Genomic DNA, 24,432 nt, shown 5'->3' with positions numbered 1-24,432 from the left:
AAAGGAACAGAGACATTAAATCCAGTATGATTAACAATATAAAAATAATTTGCTTGAAATGCGGTTTTGTACCTACCTTTGAATAGGAAGGTTCAGGAAAGTCATTTCAAACAAAATAATGAAGCCCTAGCATAAGTAGTAAAGTTGTTCTTCATTCCTAGGCTTCAAATGGAAAATGTAGTCCTAGAAGCACAGGCTTTCCTTCCTCTTCCTCAATCTTTGTTGACTTTCTTCAGTTTTGGTTCTTCCTAAAACACAGCCTTCTGTTCTAAAAGAACAGACACACACAGCAACTGCCTATGGTGCTATGAGGGTATAGTTAAGCAAGTAATCAGACAGTCCAGCCACCACTGTTAAAATGTTTTAATATCAATGTAAAATAAGATCAGGGCTTGCTATACAAGCAGGTTTCAGAATACAAACTTTGGTTTCTAAAATTGTTTCTCTCCCTTTCAGAAACCTAAATATGAACACATAAACCACAATAATTTTTAAAGCATAGTTTTCTCATTTTAATAAATCTACAGTTGACAGATGTGCAAAATAATTCCAAGTCAAAGGCTTCTCTAGTCAAAACATCCAAATAAAAATGGGCTTTTAAATTTACTTATTGGCCATCAAACCCAGCTGAAACCACCCTGTCCCGAAAATCTCAGAAAAATCACCATGAATTCCTTTCCAGAGGATTGATAACATTATAGTACTTAGCTCTCACTTCTCAGCATCCTGGCATCCCTCGTTCAATCTCTGTAAACTAGTGTTACAGGTCCAGTTCCTGAAAATGCCCCATCTTCAACTTCACAGCAATGTAGTCTGGCAAGGAACCTACCAACAATGCATCGTTTGAAAAATGAGCCATGAAGAACACAATGTCTGACTTTGAAGAGTTAATCATACATCCTGACAACTGAATTAATGGAAATATAAAATTCCAAGAGTAGAAAATTCCAAGTTACTGGTATGTACAGTACTGGAAAGGTACAGAGGAAAGTGACAACAGCCACATGCAAATTACCTAAAAGAGTTAAAAGCAAACTAAACAAAATGCAAACTATATTGGACAAAAAACGGATTCTCATTTAGGTTTTATTTGTAGCTGCAAGCAAACTCTAAACTGAGCAGTTCACAGATTAAGGAACAACTTCAATGCAGTGGGGGGTCTGCAATTGGCATAACCATATTATTAAAATTTTTCTTTTTTCTAAGAGTTCTGTATGGTTCACTGAATGTAGTGCCAATGATCAAGAAATAACTAAATAAAATAAGCCTCATATATTTCCTTTTTATTCTACCCACTTCCAAAATTAAAAAGCATCTCTAACAATTTTCTCTGCCATTCCTCAACCAAATGAGTAAAACAAGAAGAAACTCAGAACATAACTATAATATTAAACAAGATGATAATTCATTTTCCTTCAAAAACTTAGTCTGTTCCAAAGTATTTCTGTCCAAAATGTGTAGGTGCAACAGGATGAACTTCAGTAGTTAAAATTGTGATCTCTGGAAACTCCTGAATGATTGATTTGGCACCTTTAAAAAATAAAAGAAAAACTTTTGTTATGCTAGGAGTGTTTGCTAGCACTAATTGAAATTCAGGAATTTTATGGTCAGTCACTAGGTCTAATATTGACAGAGGACAGAGAGCAATGACCTTTGGATACCTAGTTAGTCTCAGTTAATCTGCACTTAGTTTTATTTAATGCATGTGAAATGCTTTGATAGTAGACTACACCTACTCACTAATAAATATTTAGAATCAAATTTATATCTAAGATTTGAAAAATATAGTTATTTAATTATAGCAACGTTATCCCTGAAGAGAGTATTTTTGTTTTGTTTTATTTTAAAGATGGCTGGAATAGAGAAAATACAGTTCTTTCTGGAAACAGGATCATACACAGGATGATGGTTTCCCAGCAGGAACAATGAAACAAGCATAAAAACTTCTTTACATGCTAGCTTTTTAGAAATCATGACTCCAGCTTTGGGAAGGGAAGTAGGAAGGAAGAGAATTACGGTTAGCAGGGATCTCAGTCAAACTGAAAAATCACAGTAAGACTGCCACCTAATAAGATTTTTTCAGCTAAATGTCAGAGAATAGTATACTATTGAAGGCAAAAGGAAGCCTTCTCATCCAATATTAAAAAGGCTACTTTCCTACTCCCAAAGGCAGAAATCTCTAAAATTGTTTGGTTGTCTCAATGTTTTCAATACCATCTATGTTACATATAAATGGAAATTGGCAACTCACCCTTTGTTAGCATCAACATTTGAACTACAAGTAAATTTGGTTATGACACAGCAAGTAATCAGAAAGGCCACAATTTCTATGCAAAGGCTTACTGAAAGCAGCCATCTCAAGGAGATACTATGTACCCTCTTCAGGGTTGGCTGAGACTTAGAACCTTTGGACACGAGAAAACACCTTGGCTATAAGTCATATATTTCACTCTATTCTCAATTATAAAAGAAATACAAATTTGTCATAGAACATTTTGAAAATATTTAAAATTTTTCACAAAAATGAAAATAAACTGGGATCCCACCATCTAAAGACAACCACTATTAATATTGTATGTGCTTTAAAAATAATAAAATAATTTCAATAAAATTGAAATAATATTTTACATCTGTCTAGTCTTTCATTCTGAGGAAGGCTTTATTTGGCTCCACGTTAAATCCAAATTTGATTTTGCTAGTCACAAAAGTCCTAATTTATATTTATAATCTCTTAGTATGGATAATATTTTACACCATTCTAACACTGTTATTTTTATCCTGCTTTTTATTTTTACATTTGCCACATATATTTTTGATGTTACTAATTTTCAAAAGTATTATTTAATATTTACATATTACATCCTTTGAATATATATAATTTAACTATTTCTTGTTGTGGGTCACTTATACACATTCCAATTTTTTCTTAAACTAAATAATTCTACAATGAACAACCTAGAATCTAAATTTATACATGTATCTAGGACTATTTTCTTAGGATATGTTCCAAAGAGTATATAAACTCGTAACAATATTCCTAGATTATATGGCAAAGAACTAAGGTCTTAAATTTGACATACCTCTCTGAGAAAACAGAGAACACACAGTTCTACTACCATACCCTTTGAGCAGATGTCTACCTTAATGAACTGCAAAGCTTACTTCATGAAGACCATAGGGCTAACCAGAACCTGGAGTTTCTTGCTATTTGGGAGCAGTTATCAGGCACAAGTGCAGAATGAGGAGAAATAGGAATATTTCAGCTATTTGCATGCCCTATCCAAACAGGGCCACTAGGAAAACAATTGCAATCCCTTTCAATGGGGTCAATTCATACATTTCCATTTAAAATTTAAAAGACCACTGGAATGGTGTGAAATATTACCACCAAGCTTAGAGATGACAAACATAATTTATAACTACCAAAATTAGATTTTAAACAAATATGGAAGTGAATACATTTTTCTTCAGGATGAGAGGCTAGACTAGGGGTTCTTAACCAGGGTTCCATGGAAGGTTGTCAGGGGGTCTGTGTCCTTGAATTGAAAAAAAATCAAGTTATTATCTTTATTTTCTCTGACCTCTAACTGAAATCTAGCACTTCTTTCACTTATGAATGTATGCAATAAATTACAGTAGTATTCATTTCCTATCACATTACAGTTGTTGCATATCTTGAAAAATTGCTTACAATCATCCGTACTTTGAAATTATGGTAGTTGATAGTCCCGATGTTAGTTAAGTATCATAAAACTATCTGCTGCTACATTCTGATAAGGGGTCCATGGTTTTCACCTGACTGACAAAGGGGTCCATGGAACAAAAAAGGTTAAGAACCCCTGGGCTAGACAGATGTATACTCATCCATCCCATGATCACCTGGAGCCCCAGTTACTGCATCATGCTGAACTCACCATGAGGAGTGGAGAATAGACTGAGTAGGATGATAACATTAGGTTGAACTCCATGTTCTATAAGAACTTTTACAGCTTCAATTACAGTATTTCCTGTGCCTGAAATAAAATTATAACCAAATGCATTGCCAATGTAAAAGTTTATATCAAAGTGTTTTTGAAGTAGGGATAGCTTAGTAATCTAACATAAAACAACACAAGGCAAAGCTTTGTTTGAAGATGTCTGTTCCTTATTAATAATGTTATTTTCAGTAATGGATATGACACATATACTTTTCAGTTATCAAGGCACAAGTCCTAAATTAATGCAATATTTGAGATATCAAAATTAAATCCCACCTTGGGAGAACGTACCATTGTGATCTGAGTAACTTATTAAACAGAACAGACAAGGAAAAAAATATTACCTCCAGAGAGGATAAATCCTTGAGAAAATCACTGCTCTACTCATTTGGTTAGAGAGGGGACATATTTCAATATTCTGTATCCTACATATTTTGCCTCAGTAGATACTTGAATCAATGCATTCATTGCAAGACAGAGTTCTTGAGGCTAATAAATTTGACTAATGTATATTCTCTTATCACACAATAAAAATTCTCCAGTGAAGCACCCAGGGCACTCTAAATTGAAGTGAGAAAAACACATTTAGAAACGTTTTTGCCTTTATATAAGGATATATAGGAGATAGGTACTAAGTTGAGTTTAAATGCTAACCAAATGATTATAAATTAAACTCAAGCCACTCACTGAGAATTGGATACATCAGAAGGACTTTTCTCCGGTAAATGTCTGGGGGGAACTTGGCATAATACACTTTGGCTCTTTGTGTCTCCTCATCACTCTGAATCAGGATCTTTCCAATTCGTATTGATCGACAACAGTCCCGTAAACCTTGTTCCATTGCCTCACCTTGCAGGAAAAAAAAATTAGAAAAAAAGGAAAAAAAGGTTGGTGGGAGATAGAGTGAAAGTCCAAAAATGGACCAAAGCAGAGTCCATGACTATTATTAATACAAAAAGGACATTGTCAAGAAGGCTGCAATTAAACAACTTTAACTTTTGATATGTTCATGCTTATACTTAGGGCTGAACTAGCTCAAGGAATAGCCAATGAAACTAGAGTAAGCTATTTTTATTGCTGGCTCACAAGTTTAGAGTTGTTATACTTTCATGATTACAGAAAAAAAAGTGTTTTATTAAGCTATTCCCTGAGGTTTTAAATATCAGCAATAGTTTTACTCCTATTATTTTAAAGAAGTTTTGGAAAAACTTTGTAAAGAAGCTTTGTAACCACCTAAATTTGAGACTCAATGTCCCTTTCATGTGAAAAATAAATAAATAAATGATTTGTGGAAGAATAGGGGCTTGAAGACCAAAGGATCTCCTTTTAGATCAAGATGGCATCATAAGACTTCACTGAGCTCAGCACTGAGTTCTATGGCAGGGGCTTTGCTGGCAAACAGCAAAAAAAAATGTAGCATATTGTTCTCTCTCCCTATGGTAAAGAATCACAACCACCAGCGCTACCCACTTTGTTTCTGAACCCAGAGCTATTTTTGAGTCTGAATTCCTTTAAGGAAGTGTCTTTAAGGAAGTGATTCTCATACCATCTCCTAGATTTTAGGCCACATCGGAATTCTACCTGTACTATTATTTACTTTAAATTAACCATTTTACTTTAAATTTAAGAGGAAGCTTTATAATACTACTATAAACATAAAGCCAGTTTCTTTCTAATAAATGAAAAGTAAGTAACTATTAAGGTTAAAAACAACTCTGTGCATCACCCTAAGTCATCTGGTATACATTAGGGATGCAAGGACCACCATTTGAAAAAGCTGTTTTTAATAAAAAAGAATTCATCTGTTTCTAGTGCAAGAGTGGGGCTTCCATCTTACCTTAAAACTTGTGTAAAATTAATTAAATTGTTAAATGGAAAAAATGGTCCCCATGTAAAAGGTATAGGCCCTAATTTCAGGCGTGTGATTTGACTGCACAAAGGGTGGTCTAGGAGGGTAATCAGTTGGACTCGAACACAAATACATTTATAAGACCAGACATTGGAAATACCTAGAGTTAATCAGAGCTAAGTGCTTTTGCCTACATGGTCACATAGATATCAAATATAAAATGGAAAATTACTAAACAAGTCATATCCAGTCTAGCTCTTGTCAGGATAGGACTGTTCCCTACAACAGAAATGAAACAAAAACAAAACAAAACAAATATCTACTCCCATTAGATATTCAAAGTTCTGCAGGCCTGAGTTTATGCCATATTTCCTCAGTCTTCAAGCTTTCCCATTCTCCCCCAGACAGCATCATCGCATCCTCTTATCCTCCTACCCTACCCTGTAGGTTTTTGAAAGCTGGCTTGCCAAAGGGGGCAGGCCACTAGGAGAAGATGCTCTGTAGTCGAAATTAGCCAAACTCAGCAACACACCAGCTATGATTCCAAGGCACTATAAGGACAGTCAACATAAGTGCTAAGATTTAAACTAAACCGTGCTGCAAATATGACAGATAAGGTTGCCTCCTTCCTGAAAACAGCATTGCTTCTATGCATGCAAAGAGACAAAATTACACATATGCAAACTTACCACTTCTCATTATGCTGACGCCACAATTTCCCTTCTCAAATTTCACTCCTTCATACTTGTACCCTGTTGAGGAGAAATAAAATGACAAACTTTATCCATCACTGGAGTAACCTACTTATTTTATAAGGTGCCTATGGTTTCAAACAGATGAGTACAGAGCAACCCTTCTCCATACAGGCTGCCTTAGGTTCCTTGTGAAAGAAATGAAATTAGCCATGCGTTTTCATAGCTATTTCTTAATTCTTCATAAGAAACCTGTGGAGATAATTCAGAGAGGGGACTTTAAGTGGAAACTGGACTTAACATAAAATGATATTCACATACACTCTCTTCAAATTGAATTCACTGGAGAATTCCAAGAATGCTATAAGCCCCATCAATTCAAAATGGGGCCCCACTGTGAGCCACAGCAGAGAGCTTCCTCATTCTATCCCTTTTTATGAACCTCAGTACTCCCTTAAAAACAAAAGGCAGAGGGTGAAGTAGTTACCAAGACATGCTCAACCTTTGGTCTCATCATGAATTTGTGTATATTTTGATGCAGCAAGCTCAGGCCTCAATTTTCATAAAGTCAACATTTTGAATAGAACAGATTTCAATTATTTACTAAAGAACAAATGAAATAGAGATCTGTCTTAGTTTGCCAGAGATGCTGTAACAAAGTACCGCAGTCTAGAGGGCTTAAATAAAAGTAAATTATTGACTTATAGTACTGGAGGCTCTAACTCCAAAATCAAGGTGTTGGCACGGCCATGCTTCTTCTATTAAAGAGTAAAACAAAACACCTCCAATTCTCACTGAGTTTGGTTTTTTTTTTCCTGCTTCAGTCCTCATATTTTCACCTGGCATTTCAATACCAAACCAATAAGCTGTCAGCAGTTCTTAACTAGTCCTAATGGATCATCATCAGAGGCAACACCAACATGCTGAATAATATCATTAACCTTTAACTGAATTGACAAGCAAGCCATTAACAAAGAGTCACCCACAAAGATTGCCTTACTGTTTCGAGTTTAAGATGTCAAAAAGAACAGCTCCACCTAGACTCCTTCATTTGCACATAGATTTTACTCAGAATGCTTTTCTCCCAGTTCCATCTCAAAATCTTTATGAAGAAAATATGACAGTAATGGTTCTGGTTACCTGTTGGAGTGACCACCATACATTCCTTATATGGCAGCTGATTCAATCCCTCTTCCACAACAAGTCTGATCTGGAGGATCAAAGGAAGAATAAATCAAGAACCTGCTGAGAAGATCCTGTAAGCTGTTAGTCTTAGGAGCTGAACATTAGGCAGAAAGTCAGTGCTGTGGTTTGATATAGTTATGAATTCCAAAAATACATATGGGATTATGTTTGTGATCTGGTCTGTACCTGGGTGTGACTGAGTTATGACTGGGGCTTTGATTGGGCCACGTCATTAAGGTGTTGAGTACCCACGCCTTGGTGCATGGGGACTCACAGATAAAAGACATGTCAAAGGACATACCTGAGGGTTTCTGATGTCGGAGTTTTGATGTTAGAGTTTGATGCTGAAGCCTTAAGCTGGAGCCCTGGAAGTAAGCTCACAGAGAAAAGAGAAGCCAGCCCCAGGAAGAGATGAACCCTGAGTCCAGGAAGAAGCAAGCCCTGGGAAGGAAGGGACCTTAAACCCAGAGAGATGCAAGACCCTGGAAGGGAGGAATCCAGGAAGCCTGAACCCTTGCAGCTATCTGCAGCCATCTTGCTCCAACGCATGAAAATAGACTTTGGTGAGGGAAGTAACTTATGCTTTATGGTCTAGTATCTGTAAGCTCCTACCCCAAATAAATTCCCTTTATAAAAATCAACCAATTTCTGGTATTTTGCATCAGCACCCCTTTGGCTGACTAATACAGAATTTGGTACCAGGAATGGGGTAATGCTTTTGCAATTACCGAAATGTGGGAACAGTTTTATAAATGGGAAAGGGGTATTTTTTGGAGGAATTGTGAGATCCATGATGGAAAAGCCTACATCACTTTGAAGAGAGAGACTGTTGATAGCAATAAGGATGCTAAAGAGACTTTTTATGATGTCTTAAAGTAAATGATGAGCTATTATTGGAAATTGGAGGAAAGGCAATCTGTGTTTTAGAGCTGCAGAGAACTTAGCAAGATGAACTTCTGGTGTTTTATGGAAGGCAGAATTTGAAAACGGTGAGACTTGGCATTTAGCTGAAGAAATTTCAAAAGTAAACCCAGAGAATATGGCTTGGCTTCTGCTTGCATCTTATAGCAAAATGCTAGATGAGAGAGATATACTGAGGACTGAACTGTCAGGTACAAAGAAAAGAGAAACTGATTCTGGAAATTCCTAGTTTCTGGAAATCAAGATCCCAGATGAAAGTGCCCCATTGGAGGACTTAACTAAACTTGGAACTTGTAAATCAGGATTGAAGATGCAGTTATCTCAGAAAGACTTATGGAAGCTTACTGTCTGATGGCTTGGACCCCTGCTTCTTACATGCTAAACCAACAAGGTTTTTGAGAGAACTGTATGAACAAAACCAGTCAGCTTGGACTAAAAGGGACATGGAAAAGAGAGATTGAAGGAGAACAGCTTTAAGAGAAAAACCATGTAAACTGAGATCTGGAATTAGGACATTACCTTGGGCCAAGGGAGGAAACCCACCCATGTGTAGAGAGAGGGTGTGTTTGCCCTAGCAGTTTAAGAGGGTGGACATTCCTCTCTATGTTCTGGGAAAGTTTTGCTGCCCCAGGGTACAGAGAGGGTAGAGCACATTCCCTAAAGATTAGCATGGTTAAGGTCAGCACCCCACAGGTCTGAGTAGGGTGGACCTGTCTCCCATGGATTAGGGAAGGCCAGGTGGTCAACTTGTTGCTCTGAGAGGGTTGAGCCTGTATGACAAAGGTTAGGGAAGGCCAGGTGGTCAATTCATTGCTCTCAGTGGGTTGAGCCTGTTTGCCAAAGGTTAGGGGGGATGCTGTCTTCATGTCACTGTACTAGGGGGGTTAAGACTCTAACTCAAAGATTGGGTAAGGTGTTGCAATCACCCCAACACTCTTGGAGTGTGAGGTCTGGAGCTTGGTCGACACCCAGATGCTTGATGAGGGTAGAACCAAGAAAATAGCCATTGGGCATTATCAGTATCTGAAAAGAAGAAAATGGAAAAGGGGCAGAAAGAATATGACTGAAAACATACCTACCCTATGAAAGATATAAACGCAACTATCAAGGACAATGTACCCCAAAGAGAATAAATCCAAATAGACCTACCACAAAACACCTACAATTCAAATGACAAATATCAGAGATAAAAGGAAGATTCTGAAAGCAGGAATAGAAAAGCAAAGCATCACATACAAGGGAAACTCAGTAATATTAAGTGCCAACATCTCATCAGAAACCATGGAGAAAGTGGTAAGATGCATTTAAGGCAATGAGAGAGAAGAACTGCCAGCCAAGAATTTGATATCCAGCGAAGGTGTCCTTCAAAAATAAAGGGTAATTCAAAGTCTTCACAAACAAAAACTGATAGAATCTGTTATCAAAAGGCCAGAATTACAAGAGATATTAAAGGGAGTGCTGAAGCATGAAAGGAGAAGCACAGGGGCAAGAGATTTAGAGAAGTGTATACAAATGAAGATTATTTTTGTCTTTATTTTTTTAATGATACATTCAAAAAATATGAGGTGTCCATATACCCCCCCCCCCTTACCCTACTCCTCCCATAACAACAACCTCCTCTATCATCATGGGATATTCATTGCACTTGGTGAATACATCTCTGAGTACTGCTACACCAAAATGGTCAATGGTCCACATTATAGTTTACACTCTCCCCCAGTCCACCCAGTGGGCCATAGCAGGACATACGATGTCCAGTAACTGTCCCTGTAGCACCACCCAGGACAACTCCAAGTCCTGAAAATGCCCCCACATCACATCGCTTCTTCCCACTCCCTACCCTCAGCAGGTACCATGGCCACTTTCTCCACGTCAATGCTACATTTTCTTCAATTACTAATCATAATAGTTCATGAACAGAATATTAGTAAGTCCACTCTAATCTATACTCTATTCCTCCGTCCTGTGGACCCTGGAATGGTTATGTCCACTCCACGTCTATATCGAGAGGGGGCTTAGATTCCACCTGGATGATGGATGCAATTCTCCTGCTTTCAGTTGAAGGCACTCTTGGCTCCCTGGTGTGGTGGTTTAGAAAGTGTAAATAAAAGGGTAAAAAGATAAACAATAGTATGATATGAAAACAGAACAGCACAGGTCAAAATGGATGAGTAATTAATGCCTTTACATTAATAACATTGAATATTAATGGCTTGAACTCCCCAATCAAAAGATACAGACTGATAGAATGGAAAAATATATATATAAGCCATTTATATGTTGTCTACAAGAGACTCACCTCAGATGTAAAGACAAAACCAGGTTAAAAGTGAAAGGATGGAAAAAGATATTTCAAGCAAATAGTAACCAAAAAGAGCTGGAGTAGCAATAGTAATATTGGACAAAATAATTTTAAATGAAACTGTTGTGAGGGATGAAGAAAGTCATTATATATTAGTAAAAGGGGCAATTCAGCAAGAAGATATAACTATACTAAGTATTTATGCACCTAACCACATTGCCTCAAGAAACATGAGGCACAAACTGACAAAGCTGAAGAGAGAAACAGATGTCTCAAAAATAGTAGTTGAAGGCGGCGGACTTGGCCCAGTGGTTAGGGCATCCGTCTACCACATGGGAGGTCCGCAGTTCAAACTCCGGGCTCCTTGACCCGCGTGCAGCTGGCCCACGCACAGTGCTGATGCGCACAAGGAGTGCCCTGCCACGCAGGGGTGTCCCCGCGTAGGGGAGTCTGACGCACAAGGAGTGCACTCTGTAAGGAGAGCCGCCGGGGCAAAAGAAAGTGCATCCTGCCCAGGAATGGCGCTGCACACAAGGAGAGATGACACGGCAAAATGATGCAACAAAAAGAAACACGGATTCCCGTGCTGCTGACAACAACAGAAGAGGACAAAAGAAGATGCAGCAAATAGACAGAAAACAGACAACCGGGGTGGGGGGGGGGGGAGGGAGAGAAATAAATAAATAAATCTTTTAAAAAAATAGTAGTTGAAGAATTCAATACACCACTCTCACTTCCGGGAAGAACATCTGGACAGAGGATCAATAAAGAAACAGAGAGGTTGAATAATATACTAAATGAACTAGGCAAACAGACATCTATAGAACACTGCACCCCAAAATACCAGGATTTTTATTATTTTCAAGTGATCATGGAACTTTCTCCAAGATAGATCGTATTTTGGGTCAAGGAACAAGTTGCAATGAATTTGAAAAGGTTGAGATTGTACGAAACACTTTCACTGATTATAATGGAATGAAGCTAGAAATCAATAATGGATGGAAAAGGGGAAATTCAGAAATGTATGGAGATTAAACAACACACTCTTAAATATTCAGTGGGTCAAAGAAGAAACTACAAGGCAATTCAGGAAATATCTTGAGATGAATGAAAATAAGAACACAACATATAAAAATCGATGGGATACTGCAAATGCAGTGTTGAGAGAAATTTATAGCCCTCAATGCTTACATTAAAAAAGATCAAAGAGCTAAAATTGAAGACCTAACTGCACACCTGGAGGAACTAGAAAAAACAGCAAACTAATCCCAAACCAAGCCAAATAAATGAAATTAAAGATAAAGTTGAAATAAATAAAATAGAGAACAACAACAACAAAGAGAGAATCAACAAAACCAAAAATTGTTTCAGAAGATCAAAAAAATCAATAAACCTTTAGCTAGACACTCAAAGAAAAGAAGAGAGAAAATGCAAATAAATAAAATCAGAAATGAGAGGCTGGACATTACCACTAACCCAGAAATAAGAGAGATCATAAGACGATACTATGAACAACTCTATGCCAGAACACTAGAAAATGTTGATGAGATGGACAAATTCCTATTAACATACGAACCAACTACACTGACCCTAGAGAAATAGAAGACCTCAACAAATCAATAAGAAGTGAAGAGATTGAAACAGTCAACAAAAACCTCCCAAAGATGAAAAGCCTGGGATGAGATGGCTTCACAGGTGAATTCTACCACTCATGCAAAGATGACCAATCTTCAAGTTCTTCCAAAAACCTGAACAAGAAAGAATTCTCCCAAATTCATTCTATAAGTCAATATCACCCTAATACCAAAACCAGAGAAAGATATTACAAAAAAAGAAAATTACAGACCAATAACTCTAATAAATATAGATGGAAAAATTCTCAACAAAATACTTGGCAAACAGAATCCAAAACACAGTAATAGAATTATATACCATGATCAAGTGGGTTTTATCCCAGGTATGCAAGGGTGATCAACACAAGAAAATCAATTATTGTAATAAACCACATTGATAAATTAAAGAAGAAAAATCACAGGATCCTCTCTATTGATGCAGAAAGGCATTTGACAAAATAAAACACCCTTTGTTGACAAAAATACTCCAAAAGATAGGAATAGAAGGAAGCTTTTTCAATATGGTAAAGTGCATATATGAAAAACCTACAGCTACCATTGTACTCAATGTGGAAAGACTGAAAGCTTTCCTGCTGAGATTAGGAATAAGACAAGGATGCTCACTGTCACCACTATTATTCAATATTGTGCTACAAGTTCAATTTAGAGCAATTAGGCTATACAAAGAAATAAAAGGCACTCAAATAGGGAAAGAAAAAGTAAAACCTACACTATTTGCTGATGACATGATCCTATATCTAGAAAATCCTGAAAAATCCATAACAAAGCTACTAGAATTAACAGATGAGTTCGGCAAAGTGACAGGATACAAGATTAATATGTACAAATCAACAGTGTTTCTATACACTACTGATGTGCAAACTGAGGAGGAAATCAGGAAACAATTCCATTTATAATGGTGATGAAAACAATCAAATATTTAGGAATAAACTTAAGCAAGGATATAAAGGACCTGTATTCATAAAACTACAAAAACGTTGCTAAAAGAAACCAAAGAAGATTTAAATAAATGGAAGGGCATTCTGTGTTCATGGATTGGAAGAATAAATATCATTAAGATGTCAATTCTACCCAAAATGATTTACAGATTCAAAGCATTCCCAATACAAACCCCAACAGCCTTTTTGTAGAAATGGAAAAGCCAATAATCAAATTTATTTGGAAGGGTAAGGGGTCCCGAATAGTCAAAAATATCTTTAAAAAGGAGAACGAGGTTGGCCAACTCTCACTTCCTGACTTTAAAGCCTATTACTTAGCTACAGTGGTAAGAACAGCATGATGCTGCCATAAGGACACAGAGATTGACCAATGGAATCAAATCAAGAAGTCAGAAATTGATCCTCACTTCTACAGTCAAGTAATTTTTGACAAGGCTGTTAAGCCCACCCAGCTGAGCCAGAACAGTTTATTCAACAAATGGTACTGGGAGAACTGGATTGCCCTATACAAAGGAAAAAAAGAAGACCCTTATCTCACACCTTATACAAAAATTAATTCAAAATCGTTCAAGGACCTAAATAAAAGACAATCATCATAAAACTCCTAGAAAAAATGTAGGAAAATACCTTCAAGATCTTGTGGTAGGCAGTAGTTTCTTAAACTTTGCACCTAAAGCATGAGCAACAAAAGAAAATAGATAAATGGGACTTTCTCAAAATTCAACACTTTTGCACCTCAAAGGACTTTGTCAAAAGGGTGAAAAGGCAGCCAACTCAATGGGAGAAAATATTTGGCAATCACATATCTGATAAGGGTTTAATATCCATGATATGTAAGGAGATGATATAACAGTAGGAAGACAAACTATCCGATTAAAAAATGGGCAAAAGCTTAAAAAGACAATTACCCAAGGAAGAAATACAAATGGTGGAAAAACACATGACAAAAATGTTCAACATCATTAGCGAATAGGGATATGCAAATCAAAACTACAATGAAGTATCATTTCACACCTATTAGACTAGCTGCTATTAAAAAGTAAGAAAACGGTAAATATTGGAGAGAATTTGAAGAGATAGTAACACTTATTCACTGTTGGTGGGAATGTAGAATGGTACAGTTGCTGTGGAGAACTGTTTAGCAGTTCTTAAGGAAGGTGAATATAGACTTACCATGGGAACCAGCAATACCATTGCTAGAACTGAGAGCAGTGATATGAACATCTGCACACCAATGTTCTTAGCAGCATTATTCAACATAGACAAAAGTTGGAAACAACCCAGGTGTCCATCAATTGATGAATGGATAAACAAATTATGGAGTATACAAATGATGGCGCTATTATGCAGCAGTAAGAAGAAATGAAGTTGTGAAATATATGACATGGATAAATCTGGAGGGCATTATGTTGAGTGAAGCAAGCCAAAAACAAAAGGACAAATACTATATGATTGCACTATCATGAACTAAATATATTATGTGAAATATAAATATATTATGTGAAATATGAATATGGATATAATTGCATATATAAGACCATTTTCTTTGAAGCTGAGCAAATGTAGGTTAATACTACAAAATGTTAATATCAGACCAAAAAAAACCCATTATACTAAGTAAAGGAGAGCAGACATAAAGTACTACATATTGTATGATTCCATTTATATAAAATGTAAACATAAATCAATTCATGAAGATGAAATGAGATTAGTGGTTATGGAGTGCTGAGGAAGGAATTCTAAGTGGTGTGACGTCTTTCTTTTTGGAGTAGTGAAATTGTTCTAAAAGTTTTGAAATGATGAATGTATAACATTGTAATTATACTAAAAGCCACTGATTACACTTTGGATAGATCATATGGTATGTGAATATATCTCAATAAAATGGCTTAACAAACAAATAAATAATTTTATAAGAATAGCCAGAAATAGCAGATATGTACAGCAGGGGAAAGAGAGAAATTGAGAGATGAGGAATCTTATTTGTTTGTCTGTTTTTTGTTGATTATTATTATTGAAATAATGAAAATGTATTAAAAATTATTGAAGTGATGAAAGCATAATTATGCAATTTTACCAAATATTGATTGTACACTTTGGATGAATTGTATGTTTTATTAACATGTATCAAAAAATTGACTTGTTTGAAAAATAAAGAAGGAAACAAAGTGCTTACCCTGGAGACAAACAAATTTGGCTTGAGATCCTCTAGATTACAATGGCTAAACAGAATTATGCTTGGTCAATCCTTAATAGGTAGTCCATGAGGAAAAAATAGGCAGTCCATCTTAGTATTTCATATGTCAGAACAGTAGAGAAAAAAGAAGACAAAATAAGCACACCCACACTTCCATGTGAATCACAGGAAAGGATCCAGTCTTTGTGCATTAGCAGAGTACAAGGGAAACTACTAGGTCTCTTTACATATTTGCTTTTCTTTTAATGCATACATCAGTGATCTAATATGAGGCATTTAAGAGTTGCTGAGTATCAGGGAAATACGAATCAAAACTACAATGAGATAGAATCTTACTCCCATAAGATTGGCAGCTATGAAAAAAACAGAAGACTACAAATGCTGGAGAGGATGTGGAAGAATGGGAACACTCATCCACTGCTGGTGGGAATGCAGAAGGATCCAACCATTCTGGAGGACAGTTTGGCGGTTTCTCAAAAAACTAACCATAGATTTGCCATATGACCAGCAATTCCACTGCTGGGTATTAACCCGGTAGAACTGAAAACAAGGGAACAAATCAAGATATGAACACCAATGTTCATAACAGCATTGTTCACTATTGCCAAAAGTTGGAATCAACCCAAATGCCCATCAACAGATGAATGGATAAATAAAACGTGGTATATACATACAATGGAATACTACTCAGCTTTAAGAACAAATACACTATGAACACACGTGATAACATGGATGAATCTTGAGAACATTATGTTGAGTGAAGTAACCCAGGCATTGAAGGACAAATACTACATGACCTCAATGATATGAAATAAGTAAACAAAGCTGCCTCAGAGAGCTAGAGACTGAATGATAAGCTTACAGGAAATCAGGGGGTGGAGGAAGGATGTAAGCTGACACCTACATGGGTGAAATCTATGATAAACTGAAGGTAAGTATTTGTACAAGGAAGGGATAAAATGGGGGCATAGGGTTACCTTTGGGTGGGGCTTTGTGGGCTTGAGGGGGGCTAGGGATGGGAGGATGGGTAATATTGACCAAGAAATTGGGGGGAGGGTGGGGCAACATACGAATATGGGAGATTGTCAGGTATTTGGTTGAGAGTATAATGCTGAGAAAACCTTTTCATAAATATAATAAGGAAAGTTACCTGTTTAAGATACTTAAAGGGGATAATCTGACGCAGGACAGCTTCCTTGGGAATATGAGAGTGCTCATTTTGCCAGAGTGGGTTATATCATTGGATAGAGACCCATATAATGAGAGTGAAGGTATACCCACATCCTGGGGAGGACTGATGCCCTCATACAGGGGGAATTGTATCTCTCAAGAGAAATGGTGGCTCCCAGGGCATTAGGGCAGTTGAGCATGTCAAGCCCTCAACACGGTTGCAAGTATCTCTGAACATGGCCCTTCAAGCAATGAAGATTGACTGTCACTGTGGGCCCTAAGGGGAGGGGGAAAGAGGTATTGAATAGATGGAAACAATGTAACTGTGTGGGCAATAGAAGTGTTTCACAAGAGTATGCAAGGATGGATATAAGACATGTAAAATTACACCAAAAATATATAGGGGCTGATAAAATGTAAATCATAACGTAAAACATAAGATAACTAAAAATTTAGAAAATTGTATATTCTAAAATATAAACCACAATGTAAATACAAATGTTTCCTTGTTTGAAAGCTATTGTCTCAATATCTGTACATCAGTTTCAGTAAATATAGTATGAATATGTAAAAAAGATTATTGCTGTGGAAGGGAAAAGATTTTATGTTGGATAGGTGGGACTACTGGATATTGTATATATGAATTACTGTGATCTAAAACTCTTATGAAGGTAAGCTTAAGAATTAGAAAAAAGAAAAGAAAAAGATAGGATGCAGATACTGAGGAAAAGATGGAAGTAGTTGCCCTACCAATTTGCATACAGGGCAACACTTATTGCAGTGATGGAAGCCAATACATCAAAAACAAAGCTTTTGCATTTTTTATTTTTTTGATACCCCAATTTATTTTTACTGTAATTTTCCCAAATTAATATGTATTCTATAGCTAACCTTTAAACTTATTGCTATACTCCACTTTACTATTAAGGGAACCTGGCAATATTTTGGGCTCCACTTTTCAGGAAGTTTTGGATCACAGGTTCAAAAATGGCAGGGGAGGAATACTGGTGTGGGATGTTATTGACAGGGGACACATGGTTGGCAGGGAATTCTAGAGGGCATATATCCAGTGTACATAAAAATATTTGGATATTTTCATAGTGGATACAATTAAAAACAACAACTGAGGGAGTGCTGAGTTCCTAGCCAGGGGAGCTCTATCACAGTCCCTAAAGGAAAAGCAACAATCCCCCAAGTGCAACGGCAAAGACCAAAAAAGAAGGAAGGTCCAACAATGAGCCCTTGATACAAATGACTATGCTTGTGAGCCTGTGCTTCTGAAATAAGAACAAGGTCTAGAATTGCAGGGTGCCTAAGAGTTGCCTCCTGAGAGCCTCCATGTTGCTCAAATGTGGCCAGTCTCGAAGCCAAACTCAGCATGTAAATGAGTTGCCTTCCCCCCAGCGTGGGACATGACTCCTGGGGATGGGCCTCCCTGGTGCCAAGGGATTACTACCAAGTACCAGCTGATAATGTAACTAGAAAATGTCCTTGAATAAAAGGGTCAACTCGGGCCAGCAGAATATCTCAGTCTACATATAATACCAGGAGTTAAAAATGTTTTTTGACCTGAATCAAGGGGGAAATGGATAGGACAAATGAGATTATATGGCTATGAGTCTTCAAAAAGAGCCAGGAGGTTATCAGAGGGGTTGCCCTTATGCACACCTCAGCAGAGTCCCAGAGACAGATAAAGTAGATACAACCCCAGGTATTGGTTCTTCTAAGGGCTACAGAGACCCACAGGTTCTATGGTCATGGCAGATGGAGTTCAGTGCCATGTCAGTTGGCCCTTCTTTGGAGTTTGTGTTTCTGTGTGATGGAGCTGGACTCAGATGTGATCTTTTTTCACAAGCCTCTCCTGTTAATTTTACCAGAACTGTAGTTGGAGCTGGGGTTTAATGTATACCCAGGGAATCTGAATCTCTGGACTGACCATATGATAGCCAGGCCCTGAGCCTCAACAGACTTCAGCTCCTACACTCTGGTTTATTGGACATATCCCGCTCAGCTAACATGGAGTTGAAGAAGGTCAACCACCACACCATGGAGCCAAGAGTGCCTATAACTGAAAGCAGGAGGACTGCACCCAGCATCCATGTGGAATCTTAAGCCCCTTCTTGATATAGATGTGGAGTGGACACAACCAACCCAAGGTCCACAGGATGGAGGAATAGAATATGGATTAGAGTGGACTTACTGATATTCTATTCATGAACTATTGTGATTAGTAATCGAAGAAAATGTGGCATTGGTGTGGGGAAAGTGGCCATGGTTGCTGCTGGGTATGGGAATGGGAGGAAGAGATGAGAGTGGAGGCATTTTCGGGACTTGGAGTTGTCCTGGGTGGTGCTGCAGGGACAATTACTGAACATTGTATGTCCTCCCATGGCCCACTGGATGGAACATAGGAGAGTGTGGGCTATGATCTGGACCATTGACCATGAGGTGCAGCGGTGCTCAGAGATGTATTCACCAAATGCAATGAATGTGTTATGACAATGGAGGAAATTGCTGCTATGGGGGCGAGGAGTGGGGTGAGGGGGGGTGGGGGATATATGGGGACCTCATATTTCTTGAATGTAATATTAAAAAAATAAATAAAGACAAAAAAAAACAGTTGCTGAGAACAGGTTACCAGTGTCTAATTGAGAGGTAGTGTTACCTCAGGACTGCAGGGAATGAGTTCATGAGCAATGCTTTGAAGAGAAAAGGATTGAGGCAGAGTTTCATTGTAACAGTGTAAGCAACATTTCAGAAACCTAGCCAAGATGATGGTTTCTTGATATAATCTTTCTCACCCTTAGAATGCTCTAAAACAAAATAAAACAAAAGCTCCTTGACTTACTACGTCACTAGGTACAACAATGAAATGAAAATGGAAAGACTCAACTTACCAAACGATCTGCAGAAAACATGAAGTCCCCTCTACTGGCTGACCTAAAAAAAAAAAAAAAAAGCAGTTCAAGTTTTAGTCTAAATTAGAAGTTTAAGGTAATATATTACTTAATACATATAGTTAACAGTGATATTAAGATCTATCACATACTAAAAGCTTATATATACAGACTATTACTAAGACAAGGTATTTTTCATTAGGACATAAGAATCTACATGGCATCACTGCAAATATTATTGGAAAATGTTTAGTAGATATCAACACTTAATAGGTAGGATTTGAAAAGATCATGTAGTCTCTCACTGACCTACTTAAGTATATATTATTCAACCAAGAGATGAAATAAAAACTCTCCTTGGAAGATGGCAGCAAGTCCACAATTCAAGTTAAGAGGTCACTTACCAGTAAGAAAATCAGATTCTCCCCATCCTCCTCATCCATTCACCTTGATTTAAAATCCATATTACCAAGATAAGTAACCCATTCACTTTGTCCTTAAGCTTCTTTGGAATGGGAATGGGTACAAATGAGCAAATAAATTGTCCACTTTTGCCATTACTTTCAAGAACGGGTAATCTAATTTCCAATACCTCTTTCTCAAAATATTGATAATTTGTTTCTTTTGCCTGTTTTCCATTCAAGTACTTAATTCCCTAAATCTATCTGTCATTTTCCTGTACATTTCCTTCTGGTCAATACCTTTATATCCTGAGGTACCAAAGTAATAATAATCCAGTATAATAATAATACCCACAGGGAAGCAGACTTGGCCCAATGGATAGGGCGTCCACCTACTACATGGGAGGCCCCCAGTTCAAACCGCGGGCCTCCTTGACCTGTGTGGAGCTGGCCCATGCACAGTGCTGATGCGAACAAGGAATGCCCTGCCACGCAGGGGTGTCCTCCGCGTAGGGGTGTCCCACGCGCAAGGAGTGCACCCCGTAAGGAGAGCCGCCCAGCGCGAAAGAAAGTGCAGCCTGCCCAAGAATGGCACTGCACACATGGAGAGCTGACACAGCAAGATGACGCAACAAAAAGAAACACAGATTCCTGGTGCTGCTGATAAGGATAGAAGCGGTCACAGAACACAAAGCGAATGGACACAGAGAGCAGACAACTGGGGGGGGGGGGAAGGGGAGTGAAATAAATAAAAAATAAATCTTTAAAAAAAATAATAATAATACCCACAGGCTGTTAACCAGTCAAAAAGGGAATGTTAAAAGGCTAATGCTTCTTCTGTAGGTAAAAATGTAGTATTGTTCTTCTTCCTTATCCCATATAAATTAAATAATCTGACTCACAGTATTGATTTACAGCTTGCGTATTAAAATCTCCATCTTCCTAGCCACAGCAATCCTAAAACATTCCACAACACTGCATCAAAATGGCATATGCAAGCACTCATTATCTTAGTATACACATTAATCACTTTTTTTCCCAAGCTGCATTCAATTTAACAAAGAAAAGCAATGAAATATCTGACACAAATGGCAACAGATTTCTTAGAATAACCACATTTCTACTGCATTACAGATATAAACTCTAAAATATGGACCATAATTGAGCAATAACACAAATATAGACCTGTATTCTGTGATTCAGAAAGCTATCAACACACAATTCTACAGGGAGAGCCCATTTAAAATTACCTGTAGCCAATGTATTGTGTTTCAAAAAGAGACTACACTATTCCACCAGTACTTTCCATTTCTATAATCTTCACTACGTGCTTTTCAAGGAATTAAAAGACAGTGAACTACAAAAACTATTGAATCCTACTGCTCTGTTTTCTAGACCTACACAAACTTGTCTAAGCAAATGGAAAACAGTTTTTATACAGGGGGAAAAAATGTCCAGATTTGTCTTAAAGAAATATCCAGTAATATATTTTGGGAACATATCTTAAATAGCTGTTTTTGTTTCTGTGTCTGAGATCAGGGCTGATGCTTTTATTTTATTTTCAAATAATGTTTGCCATTAAAAAAATTAAGTTATAGATTTACAGAAAAATCATATGGAAAGTAGAGTTCCCATAAACACCACCCTCAAACACATAATTTTCCCTACTAACATATTACAGTAGTTAATGTAATAATAAGTTTATTACTTAACCAGTATTATTATAATTACACCATTAACTATAGGTCATAGTTTACATTAGGGTTCACTCTTTGTGTTCTACAGGTCTATGCTTAAAATTTTTTCTATTCTGGTTTTATATATATATATATATATATATAAAACAAAGTTTCCCATTTTAACCACTTTCAAATATATAATTCAGTGTTGTTAATTACACTCGAAATGTTGTGCTACCATTACCACTGTCCATTACCATGACTTTTCCATAACTCCAAACAAAAACTTGGTATCAACTAAGCATTAACTTTCCATTTCCCTCTGCCAACCCTTGCCCTGGTAACATGTATTCCAATTTCTGACTATATGAATCTGAATATTTTAATTATTTCATATAAGTAAGATCAAACATTATTTCACCTTTTGTGTTGGGCTCATTTCACTCAATACGACATCCTCAAGTTTCAATGATGTCATAGCATGCATCAGAATTTCATTTCTATTTACTGCTAAATACTATTCCATTGTAAATATATACAACATTTTGTTTATACATTCTACATTCATCCATTGGTGGATACATGGGTTGCTTCCATCTTATAGCAACTATGTATAATAACACTATGAACATAGGTGTGCAAAATAGCTGTTCAAATCCCTGCTTTCAGTTCTTTAGGATATATCCCAATAAAGGATCTGTCAGGTCACATGTTAATTCCATCTTCAACCTTCTAAGGAACCACCACACTGATTTCACTAGTGGGTGCACTGATTTCTCTGCATCTGCAATAACACATGTTATTGTCTGTTTCTTTACTAATAGCCATCCTAGTAGGTGTGAAGCGGCATCTCACTGTTGTTCTTGATTTATATCTCCTTGATGACCAATGATGTTGAGCATTCTTTTTATAGTCCCATTAGTCATCTCTGTATCTTCTTTGGGGAAATGTCTATTCAAGTCCAATTCTCAGACTTTTTTTTTACTTAAATAATTTTTATTAGAAAAGTCAAAGGTTTACAGAAAAATCATGCAGAAAGTAGAGACCCCATATACCTTCTCATATCTTTTTTCTTTATTATAGAAGTTGTGGGTTTACAGAACAATCACGCAGGAAATACGGGATTCCGATGACACTCCACCCACAAAACCCTGCATTGATGTGGATCATTTGTTACAACTAATGATAGCCCATTTTTATAATTGTACTATTAATTAAAGTCCATGGGCTCACTTTTTGTGTAGTGTAGTTCCGTGGATTTTTAAAATATGTTTTGTTACCATATATATATAATCTAAAATTTCCCCTTTTACTTATATTCAGTTATATATTTCAGTGCTCTTAATTGCATTCACAATGTTATGCTACCATCACCACTATCCATTAACAAAATATTCCTATTGAAATGATGGACATTTTAAGCTTTAACTTCCCATTCTCCACCTCACCCTATCCTCTGGTAACCTATATTCTAGATTCTAACTATGTGAGTTTGCTTATTCTAATTATTTTTAAAAAGTGACTTAATACATGTTTGTCCTGTTGTGCCTGGCTTATTTCACCCAACATGATGTTTTCAAGGTTCATACATATTGTCGCATGTATCACTACTTCATTCATTTTTATAGCTAAATAATATTCCATTGTATGCATATACCACATTTATACAGTCACTGGTTGATGGAAACTTGGGTTACTTCCATCTTTTGGCAACTGTGAATAATGCCACTATGTACATCAGTGTGCAAATATATGCTTGGATTCTTGCTTTCAGTTCTTTGGGGTACATACCTAGTAGTGGGATTGCCGGGTCATATGGTAGTTCTGTACTTAAATTTTTGAGGAACCACCAAACTGTTTTCCACAGCAGCTGAACCATTTCACATTGCCAACAGCAATGAATGAGTGCTCCTATTTCTCCACATCCTTGCCAACATTTTTATTATTCTCAGTTTTTAAAATAAATAGCAGGCATAATAACAGGGGTGAAATTGTATCTCATCACTGTGGTTTTGATTTGCATTTCCCTAACGATAAAGGTGTTAAGCATCTTTTTTCTCTTTCTAGCTATTTGTAAATCTTCTTTGGAGAGATTCTGTTTAAGTCTTTTGCATATTTCTTAATTGGGCTGTTTCTCTTTTTGCTAAGTTGAAGAATTTCTTCATATATTCTAGATATAGATCCAGAATATATAAAGAAATTTGGGGGAAACGGACTTTGGCCCAGTGGTTAGGGCGTCCGTCTACCATATGGGAGGTCCGCGGTTCAAACCCTGGGCCTCCCTGACCCATGTGGAGCTGGCCATGTGCAGCGCTGATGCGCGCAAGGAGTGCCGTGCCACGCAAGGGTGTCCCCCGCGTGGGGGAGCCCCACGCACAAGGAGTGCGCCCGTGAGGAAAGCCGCCCAGCGTGAAAACAAAGAGCAGCCTGCCCAGGAATGGCGCCGCCCACACTTCCCATGCCGCTGACGACAACAGAAGCGGACAAAGAAACAAGACGCAGCAAACAGACACCAAGAACAGACCCCCCCCCCGGGGGGGTGGGGGAAGAATTAAATAAATAAAAAATAAAAAATAAAAAATAAAAAAAT

The 24,432-nt window shown here is 37.2% G+C and overlaps 1 protein-coding gene across 1 annotated transcript in view; it reads right to left on the bottom strand.

Moving 5' to 3' along the window:
- Window positions 1–348: 348 nt before the first annotated feature.
- The window catches only part of UPRT (uracil phosphoribosyltransferase homolog), a 38,768-nt gene continuing 14,684 nt past the window's right edge, over window positions 349–24,432 (bottom strand). The window contains exons 2-7 of the mRNA XM_004480887.4: window positions 19,763–19,805; window positions 7,659–7,728; window positions 6,516–6,578; window positions 4,665–4,826; window positions 3,915–4,013; window positions 349–1,530 (exon numbers count right to left, since the gene is read on the bottom strand). Coding sequence (XP_004480944.1) covers window positions 1,424–1,530; window positions 3,915–4,013; window positions 4,665–4,826; window positions 6,516–6,578; window positions 7,659–7,728; window positions 19,763–19,805 — 544 coding nt within the window. The 3' untranslated portion in view covers window positions 349–1,423. The remainder of the gene's footprint in view (window positions 1,531–3,914; window positions 4,014–4,664; window positions 4,827–6,515; window positions 6,579–7,658; window positions 7,729–19,762; window positions 19,806–24,432) is intronic.

The sequence above is a fragment of the Dasypus novemcinctus genome, chromosome X, assembly GCF_030445035.2.
Source record: "Dasypus novemcinctus isolate mDasNov1 chromosome X, mDasNov1.1.hap2, whole genome shotgun sequence".
NCBI lineage: Eukaryota > Metazoa > Chordata > Mammalia > Cingulata > Dasypodidae > Dasypus > Dasypus novemcinctus.
The sequence above is the reverse complement of the archived record's forward strand: the minus strand, read 5'-3'. Positions and strand labels throughout refer to the sequence as shown.